Source organism: Heteronotia binoei, chromosome 2, assembly GCF_032191835.1.
Source record: "Heteronotia binoei isolate CCM8104 ecotype False Entrance Well chromosome 2, APGP_CSIRO_Hbin_v1, whole genome shotgun sequence".
In the NCBI taxonomy this organism is placed as follows: domain Eukaryota; kingdom Metazoa; phylum Chordata; class Lepidosauria; order Squamata; family Gekkonidae; genus Heteronotia; species Heteronotia binoei.
The window spans coordinates 133,757,460-133,767,265 of NC_083224.1; the positions used below are offsets into that span (position 1 = coordinate 133,757,460).

General features: G+C 39.1%; 1 protein-coding gene across 1 annotated transcript in view; it reads left to right on the top strand.

Moving 5' to 3' along the window:
- The window catches only part of ST6GALNAC5 (ST6 N-acetylgalactosaminide alpha-2,6-sialyltransferase 5), a 110,951-nt gene extending 104,926 nt beyond the window's left edge, over positions 1-6,025 (top strand). The window contains exon 5 of the mRNA XM_060232042.1: positions 5,551-6,025. Coding sequence (XP_060088025.1) covers positions 5,551-5,782 — 232 coding nt within the window. The 3' untranslated portion in view covers positions 5,783-6,025. The remainder of the gene's footprint in view (positions 1-5,550) is intronic.
- The last annotated feature ends 3,781 nt before the right edge of the window (positions 6,026-9,806 follow it).

A 9,806-nucleotide genomic window follows, 5' to 3' on the forward strand; every position in this document is an offset into this window, starting at 1 on the left:
TCCTCAAGAGTTCACTTCTCATTCAACTGAATAGAATAGAAAAGACTGCTGAGACTTTTTCTTCTACCCTAGTTACCTTACTTCAAACTCTGCTGTTCGTGTAAGTATTATCAGTAGACAAATTGCCTATTGCATATCTTTTCATGGAGGTGTAATGTGTTTTACGAACTGCCATCTATAAATGCCTCCCAGCTGTGATATTAATAAGCATGCTAATTCTGACAAAATACTGATTAATGTCCAGTATCACTGAGTGGTAAAATAGCATCTGTTTTAATATTAATAAATGACTATGACTAGCAATTTTCTGGTATAAATTGCTCATGCATTTCATTTGCTAGCATCAAAATTTAATTGCAGAGAGAAGAGTTAACACACTGTGCTTAATATGCAGAATTCAAACTAGGGACATCAAATTCTTAAACTGACCCTAATTCAATTTGGAGGAGTTAGGACTTTCATCTAGCCCAAGAGATGTAGGATGTCAGCTTAGAAAAAGGTTTGGTTCAGGTGGAACATGAAACAATGGTTTATTGTTACTACTGTTAGTTTTGTGAACCAGGATTCTGCAGCCTGCTTTGTAAGCCACCTGGGTTCCATTGGGACCGGTGGGATGGGGAGTGTACTTCAAAGACTGGCCCAGCCACAGACTTGCACCCCAGTGGTAATGAGACAACAAAAATGTAAGCAGGGCTCTTTTTAAAGCAGAAACGCACAGGAATCAGTTCTGGCTGGTTCGGCATCAGGGGGTGTGGCCTAATATGCAAATAAGTCCCTGCTGGGCCTTTTCTATAAAAAGGCTCTGTGTGAAACAATGGTGGTGTCAGGGGGTGTGACCTAATATGCAAATGAGTTTCTGCTGGGCTTTTTCTGCAAAAAAAGTCCTGAGCGTAAGAGTCCCCCCACCGCTAGGTGGTAAAACTGATAGCGCTTCTTGCTTCATGTAACGATAGAACATTCCATTATTCCTGCACTTTTAAGATAAAAAAGCAGAGCAGTTTCAATTTTGAGCTGTTCTCTATAGCTGGGGATGGTTTGAAGCATTCACAGGAAACAAGCCAGGATACCACATTTGTCTTTAATGTGAAGCCATTGTATTGTATGACTGTGTTGTAAAACGTCCAGAGCCTGGTGTAAGCTGGGATGGGAGATTGATTAAATGTTGTTGTTAACAACGTCTGGTAAGAGTAACTATTAATGAACCAGCTTTAGATCCTTGTTTTATGGATTGCAACTAATCATAGTTAGTGGTTCTTATTGAAATGATAAATTAATTATGCTTAGTCAGATTAAACCATGGTTTCATGTTATATCTGAACTCACCATTGTCTCAGGATTTGAGGTGGGTGAAGGTGGACCTACATTGTGATAGACCTTTTCAGTCTAGTATCATCCATGTTTACTGAAGATAGATGGAAAGTACATTTAGTGGGGCTTATCCAGAAACACTCTTCTTTGTGCACTAAGTGCACATTCATTACTCTCATATTCTAGGATATCTAGGAAGTTTGTGTCCAGGCATTTTTTTTACTGTGTTTTTCCAATAATCTCTTACAAGTTTGAGCAAATTTGGATATTAAAAATGCTCAGAGTTCCTTTTACAGTTTTATTTCTTTCTTCATGGTTATATATAGGAAAAAATATGCAATATCTTACTGTGTTTAGTCTTACACCTGGTGCTGCCAGATAAGCAAGTCAATGATAGGAAAATGTGCAATACAAGGGCATATCATATCCTTTGTTGAGCTACAAAGGAAAAAGAAAGATGCACAGTACAGTGGCATTTTCAAGTTTCTTGTTGTGCGTAGTTCTTCCCTCATATATAGGATGTAGTTGCTAATCATTAGCTGTAGCAATGGAGGAATGGGATGGAATAATGATGCAGGACTCAGTAGCCTGAGAACAGCAAGTACATGCCTAATGATACTTGTGTGGTGTAAAAGCATTGCACCTACACTTGATGGATGTGGAAGTCTATACAAATACAGGCCTCTGAACACACAAGAATTTTTTACATACTGAAGTGTATTGGATTGGAATGTATGTACAGCATCAAATAAATATCTGTAAACAAGAAAAATGTTGTTTTTTACCCTTTCAGCATACAAGCATCTTGGTTATAGGGTTGTCAATCCCCAGAGGAGGTTCCCCAGGTTTCAGGGGCTTCTCTCCACTGCAGTCCAGCTGGGTGGTGGGGGAAACCCCTCCCCTAAATAGGGATGTCACCACCCAAAAAGCAGAGCGTCCCCCACATGATATCCCTGTCCACACCCCCCCCCCCCGGAATGCCCCTCAGATCCCTCCACTGAACCGGCAAGGGAACTTGGCAACTCCACTTTGATATGTTAGGGCTCTTGGTATTTTAAAAAAAATGGAAATTTGACATTCATTTCAAATTTTCATTGTATGTTTGGTAAATCTACATTTTAAAATAATAAACAGCCCATTTTTATTTTAAAATATGGCTTTTGTAGATAAAGTTCTATTTGCACATTTTCTAGAAGAATTAAGTATAACAAGTGCTGAAATGATCATTCAGAAAAGCAATTTTAATGTTGGTATAAAATTAGCATATGTATTAGATAATAAATAGGATGAATTAAAAACACGAAAGTAATTGGAAGCAGCAATAATTTCAGAATATGCATAACAGTAGGAATGGTTACATAAGAAAATGAAGAACTGAATTATACAGGTTAAGTGTCTCGCAGTAGCCAGCCCAATTAATATTAATATTTATAATTATTGTATATATTTATGCAAATGTTATTCATATTTTTATATATTATATTTTTGTAAATGATTTCTTCGCAGACAGTTGTAGACATTCCTCTGTTACATTCAAAAGAAAGTAGCTCTCTTAACTGTGTCCTACAACATTACTCTTTGTCTCATGTCCACTGTAGCCCAATTGAGGTCTAGAACAGTGAAGGCTGTTTCAGACATGTTTAAACTTTTTCTCCATGTGATATGTCCACCCAGAGTTGTAGTCACACTGAAAAGCTAAAATGCAATGCAGCTTCTCTATAGGTACAATTGCTTCTAGAAGCAATTAATGTGACTAAAGGTGGCTGAAAAATGTGGCACCATTATTACAGAAATGACTTCCAGAATTCTGAGGCAGTATCCAAGGTGGGAAAGTATCATGGGAGATTCATATCCTTTGTGGCATGTGGAATGAATTGTGCAAGGAACATTCTGTCCATCTGAACCAGCCATTAGGGAATCTTGAAAAGTATGTTTCTTTTTCAGTGCTGATCATGTAATGACTATGTACAGGAACAGCATGTAGGGGACATTGTCCCACTGAAATACATACAAAAGCCAGAAACATTTCTTGTAGTGATCAAGTGCAGTGATTACAAGTGTGATGGCTGTGGTAGCTGTGGTGATCAGACAGGTATTTCATGACACCCACTTGTTTTTTCTCCAAAGAAAATAGCAATTTGGGCTCTCCTACACTTCATTCGAGTATTAAAAGCTTCAGAAAAAGTCCAAATACATTGTCATTGTGTCTGCTGTTTGACAGCAGCTGCTTCCACCATATGAGCACATTTGGCTTGGAACCTTCTAACATTTTATAATTGGTCCAGAGTGTCTGACAGCCGTTTTGCAATTGCCCCACCTCCTGTTTCTCAAAATGTAATAAGTGTCCACAGGTTCTACAAAGTATCCCGGTCTAATGAACTACTAGTCCTCAATCATTACCTTATCGCATAACAGTCTTCTTGCCTTGCTATATAAACCCCAGTGGAATAAGCATTAAATTTTACAAAGGTCCTGCACTTTCAGTGCATCCTGTAAAATACATGGTCCCCAAATCTCTCTGAAAGGACAAGAGTTATTTCTATGTAAGTTATGTCATCATAAAATCATAGAATCACAGAGTTGGAAGGGGCCATACAGGCCATCTAGTCCAACCCCCTGCTCAATGCAGGATTATTGTGGATTAATGATTTAATTAATATAAATCAAATTAAACATAAACATAGAAAGTTATGTCCATCATTAGTTTTCTAATTTTCCTTAGAGGAAAGAGGCGAGTGGAACTGTGTTATGTTATGACTTTGGAAAATTCCCCTGTAGAACAGAAGAACTATGGTTGATGAAGTCTACTACAGTTCTCACCTATCTACCATGTCTTGTATTTTTTAAATGGAAAACTGCTTATATAATTCAGTTTTTCATCAGTCAGTCTTGGTTTTCACCATCCTACATAATTTTGTATCATCTGCTTGCCCCTAAAAAGTAACTCATTCTCTGTGTGGATGAGATAAAGAGAGATACCTGAATCAAAGTTGCATTGTTAGTAAAGAATACTTCCCTCTCCTGAGTTCCTTAATATAGAGAGGAAAGACCCTTATTACATTTTTTGTAAAAATCAGGGATTAAAAAGCATGCCTGTATCAGAAAGGTATGAGGAAAGAGAGCTAAAGCCTCACTTCTCTTGTGCTGTGTCTCCAGTCCAGATTCCTCATTCCCAATTGCTAGTAGGGCAAAATTAGAAATCAAGAGTTAGTCATTAGTTGAATATCCAGCAGCACATGTAATTTAGCCCTTTGACATATTGTTCAGTTTAGAATCCCTGTAATTTGAAACCAAGCTAGAATCATAACTCTAGAGCAGTTTTCTTCAGTCCAGCACAGTACAGCTAAACTAATGTTACATTTCTGTGGACAGAAACGTTCTGTAATCTTGCCTTGTTTGAGAGATCAGATTGCACCATACATGATGGATTGTTTCAGGTACACTTCTTTTCTGATCATAACAGAGAAGGACAATAAAATGAACAGACTCCACTGCAGTTCACTCAGTATCTTCCCCACACTTCTGCAATTTAAATAAAGATGGTTTCATTCCATAAAGGTACCACTGATGCAGAGATGAAAAGCATTTGTACTAGCTCATGACTAATGTTAACACCAATTGAGACAAATCTTCGAGGTGCTTATTTACCCTGCAGGGTAACATAGGGTGGAGTGTCTTCTGTGACTGTGGTTGATACCTGTAATATTCCAATATATTAAATCTAGCACTATTAAATAAAATGATTCTCTTTGTAACTGAATTTGATTTCATTTTTTAAAAAGGGACAATGGCTGGCTGATAGCCTATAGCTAGGAGTAACAATGAGGTATGCTTTTATCGTATACACCATGCCGTTAGGATTTTCATGTGTGTATGAATCACAGAATCAAAGGGCTGGGATCAGCTTCCCATTTGGAAAGCCTATTCATGCAACTGAATGGCTCGGTAGGTCTTCTCTCAAACACAGGCAAGATACATATCTCTTTCAAACATCAGGCTTCACATACTCTGCGTAGCAATGTGGCACTGCGGTATACTCATCCACTTCCTTTTAGCGTAGAAATTTTTAATTGTATGAGATAAAATTATTTAAATACTGCTTGAAGTGCTATTTTATGAAATTAATTCAGCTTCAGCTGGATTTCTTTTAAAGAAAGATTGTGAGCCCATCAAATGATTAGCGTGTCTCCAATCAGCAAAATAAGTACATTTGTGTCTTCCTTCTGTTTTCTTTTTCTGCAGGGATCCCAATCATCCTTCAGTACCTTATCATTATTATGAACCTCTGGGACCTGATGAATGTACAATGTACATTTCACATGAACGGGGAAGAAAGGGCAGTCATCACCGCTTTATCACAGAGAAACGTGTGTTTGAGAACTGGGCCCGGACATTCAATATTCACTTTTTTCAGCCAGACTGGAAACCAGAATCACTTACTATAAATCACGCTAAGATTAAACTGGTGTTCTGAGAAATGAATGCACAAGGCTGCAATCACAATCACCAACTGTATCAGACTTCAGGGGATTGAACCTCATATCATAGCAAGCCAACCTAAAAAGGAAGGTTAACAGGGTTTGCCGATGAAAACTACAATATTCAGGAAGTTATTGCAAAGGAATACCTAAAAAGGACACCTGGTATCCAGTTGTATTGTAATCAGATATTTTAACTTCCGTTCACCAATATGTGTATGTGGTTTGTTAAAAAGAAGGGGGAAAAGGATGAAGAAACTACAGCATAATGAACATAATTAAAGAGATGTTTAATTCATTATGTTTTTAAGGCATATTGCCACTGGGTTTTCATAGTGACATTTAACAGTTACTTTCTTAGTGGAGGTTTTTAATGCAATCCAGTATTTTTCTATTTCATAATGATAGGTTATTTATCTTTCAGAATCCCTCAAAACTGAGATTTATATTGCTGCTGGTTTAAGGCCCAGCTTCTTGTTTATACGTTTTCTCCTTGAACTATAGGATGATTCTATTTAGCATGTAATTAATATTTGATCTGGAAGTGATGTATTTATTTTATTTATTTTTATTTGTGGGCAGCATTCCAGCATAAAGCCATCCTTATGTGAAGTTCTAGCAGAGGCTTGTTTTTCTTGATATGAATAGGAAGCAGGCCAAAGTACTTTTCAAATATGCTTTGGCAGATGGAGGTTCAATCCAGTGTTTTCCACTAGAAGGTGTCAAAGGCAGGGAAGGATGCCCATAGACATGTGGCATCCTATACGCAACTAAGAGAAATATGGAGTACCTATTTAGTACTGTCTGTACTGCAATGCTTATTGTTAGCCTTTGGTTAACTTCCCACCTGTGTAGCAACAGTCTGATCTTGAGCTGTTCTGATACCTGTTGCTTGTTCTGCCTTACACAAAAGATTCACAAAGTAAGTCTGATATTCTGATTTGTAAAGGGTTTAATGTTTCTCAAATGTTCCTAAATTCTGGGCAGTTGCACAGTTCTTCTGAACAGGAAAGAACTTGAGAGTGATGAAGTGTAGAAAGTCTGGGGAAGTATATCAGCAAGACCTGCCTGCAGTCTGTTTTTGACAGGGGAGGGCCAATCCTTTGTAAATACATGATTTTTGTATAAATTAAGCAGGATTTGAAAGAAGATATAAAAAAATGCAAGGGTAATTCATGCCCCACAATCAAAGTCACACATTTGGTGGTTAGGAGGCAACAGTGGGAGGGCTTCTGGAGTTCTGGCTTTGCAGGTGGAGCTCCTGATGGTACCTGGGTTTTGCCCACTGAGTGACAGTGCTGGACTGGATGGGCCGCTGGTCTGATCCAACATGGCTTATCTTGTCCTTAAGTATGAAGCATAAAAAACATTAGTGGAGCCTGACCATGTGGTTTGGGTTTTGAGGACAACAAATTCTGTACATCTCCTGAATGATGCTCAGTCATTACCATTTTCTTTGAATTGCAAGAGAAAGAAACTAGTTCTTGGCAATTAGAATGACTGGCACTAATAGCTCTGTAAATGGATACTTGCACATTATGTTTTTGTGAGGTTATACCTGGCTTGCAAATAAAGAGGATTCCATTTGCCATGTTGTTTGTCCTTTAACCTTGTAAATGTAACAAGCCAAACTACTTATTCAAAATAATTACTAACAATTACTTGACCTATTGTCCACTGCCATACACTGGTTCAAATGATAACATCCTTCTATAATACAGACTTTAAAAATAGATTGAAATTGTGCCCTTAATGACATCATATTTTAAATTGCTTGACACTGAAAACTACAGAACATAGAAGTTTGGGGAACTAAAGAAATTCCAAACTATTCCTTTTTCTAAGCTACAGTGCAGCATTTGTACTAACATCCCAAGCCTCTGGCCTCCCACTGGCTGACTCTCCTGCCCCCACCTTCTGCATTTCCAGGAATGTTGAACAAACCACCAACAGTCTTACCTCAGAGACAATCTCCAACTCTTCTCTGTGTCCTCTCTGTCAGATGGCTTTTCAAAAAGCATCACCAGCAAGACCCCTGCCACCCATCAATGGCCCACACAGCTGGCTTTCCAGCACATGCAGCCTCTGAAGGTCACAGAAATAGCCAGGGAGCCATCATTGTAATGCAACTAGGCGGCAAGGCCAGGCCCCACTGGGAACATTTACTCACAGGCCATGACACTTTCCTGTTGCTCCCTCTTCCCTTCAGCCTCAGCCCTAGCCAGAGGCTGTTGCTAGGCAACCACTTATAACAGCAAAGAGAGAGGCCTCAGGTGAATAGAATGGAAAACAGTCCACCCTCCAAATCAGTTACTTTTTCCAGGATGGGGAGAGGGATCTGTTGTCTGGAGTTCAGTTATGATTCCAGTAGAACTTCAGGCTGCACCTGGACGCTGGCTACCCTAGGCCTGGCAGCATCCTCTGGGTGACTTGATGCCACCTGTCTAGCATGACTTAACTAGGCCTGGCTGCTTGCTCCTGTTCAGCAGCAGCCCCATTATGACAGCCACAGTGACTTAGCAGTTGCCAGCTCCAGGTTGGCAAATTCCTGGATATTTGAGGGGTGTAGCCTGGAGAGTGTGAGTTTGAGGAGGGGTGTGATCTCAAAACAGGTACAATGCCATAGATGCCCTCCTCCAAGCCAGCCATTTCCACCAGGGAAATCACTGTTGCCAATTTCCATGTGATGGCTGGAGATCACTCAGAATTACAGTTGCTTTCCAGACTGACATCAGCTCCCCTGGAGGTGTGTGTGTGGGGGAACAAATGTCTTCTCTTTGGATGGGAAGGCAGCAAGGGGGGACACTTACCCAGAGCCTCTTTCTAGAGCTCATTGTATTTTCCTCCACAACGGGCCTTATTCCTAATAGCAAAATAACTGCAGTAATATGATATCAAAACATGCTGCTCTATAATCTTTCTATAAAGTTCTAGCCTGTATTTCCTTCTAGAGTGAAGAAGCCAGTATCACTAGAAATCAAGGTAAGAACACATCACTCTACTGAGGATACAGACTGCAAATGCTTGCAAAAGTTGATGAACCTTGTCAGACTGATTTACAGGTCATTTTTAATGTCATTGGCAGAAAAAGATTTAATTACAGATTGCAGTTACTCTGCTGATAGCTAAGAGCTAGGCCATTATGATATGTTATCATTACTTTAATATGAGTAATTGTGACATATGTGTATAGCTGCAAGACATGATTGCTAGGTCTATGAACTAACTGGACTATGTAACTGATGACATGATTGAACTAATAATTTGACCTAATACTTGAGCCTGGTCCCCCCCCCCCTTAGGTGCTTTAAACCTTTGTTTTACCAAGGTATCACCTTTTCAAAACAACAGCCCTGATTCAACAGCAACTACTGGTAAAAAAACAAAAAATGAATCCAATCCAAACTATTTCAGCAGACAAGAAGTGATGCATGAAATTTACTGTCATGTAGGATTATGGGTAGTTTTGCTTTTAAAGAGGGCTTGCCGGGCACAGCCCAGTCATCTATGCAGTGAACACTGACAGAAAGTTAGTATCTGTTTGCATATATAGGGTCTTATGCAGGTACACATGTAGCCCTAAACAAGAAATGGGGAAATTTTCTGAACAAGTTCCGTTTATGAGGAAGCACGTTAATGTAATTTAATAACTATTAAGCAAAGCTAAACATTTTTGGCTTAATGCATGTTTCTGTCATTGAAATTAATGTCATTTTAAAACACCTAGTTTTGGATTGTCCCTAAGTGCACACTTTTATGATTAGCTTAGTTTCTTTTGCCCAGGTGGCCTAGAACATGAACTGGCATCTTTGAAGATCCTTATGCTGCGATCGCAGATGCTGCTGAAGCAACTTTAAAATATTTTTCCAATCAGGTCTCTAATGGCCAGTTAGAAGCCCTGCTAGGCAAAAGCCCTATCTGGCCCCACATACTTTCTGAAAACATTTAGCAGGATCTATGGCAACCAATTGGGGACCCATGAGTTAGGGGCTTAGCATAACTGCTAAAAATGGCAAATGC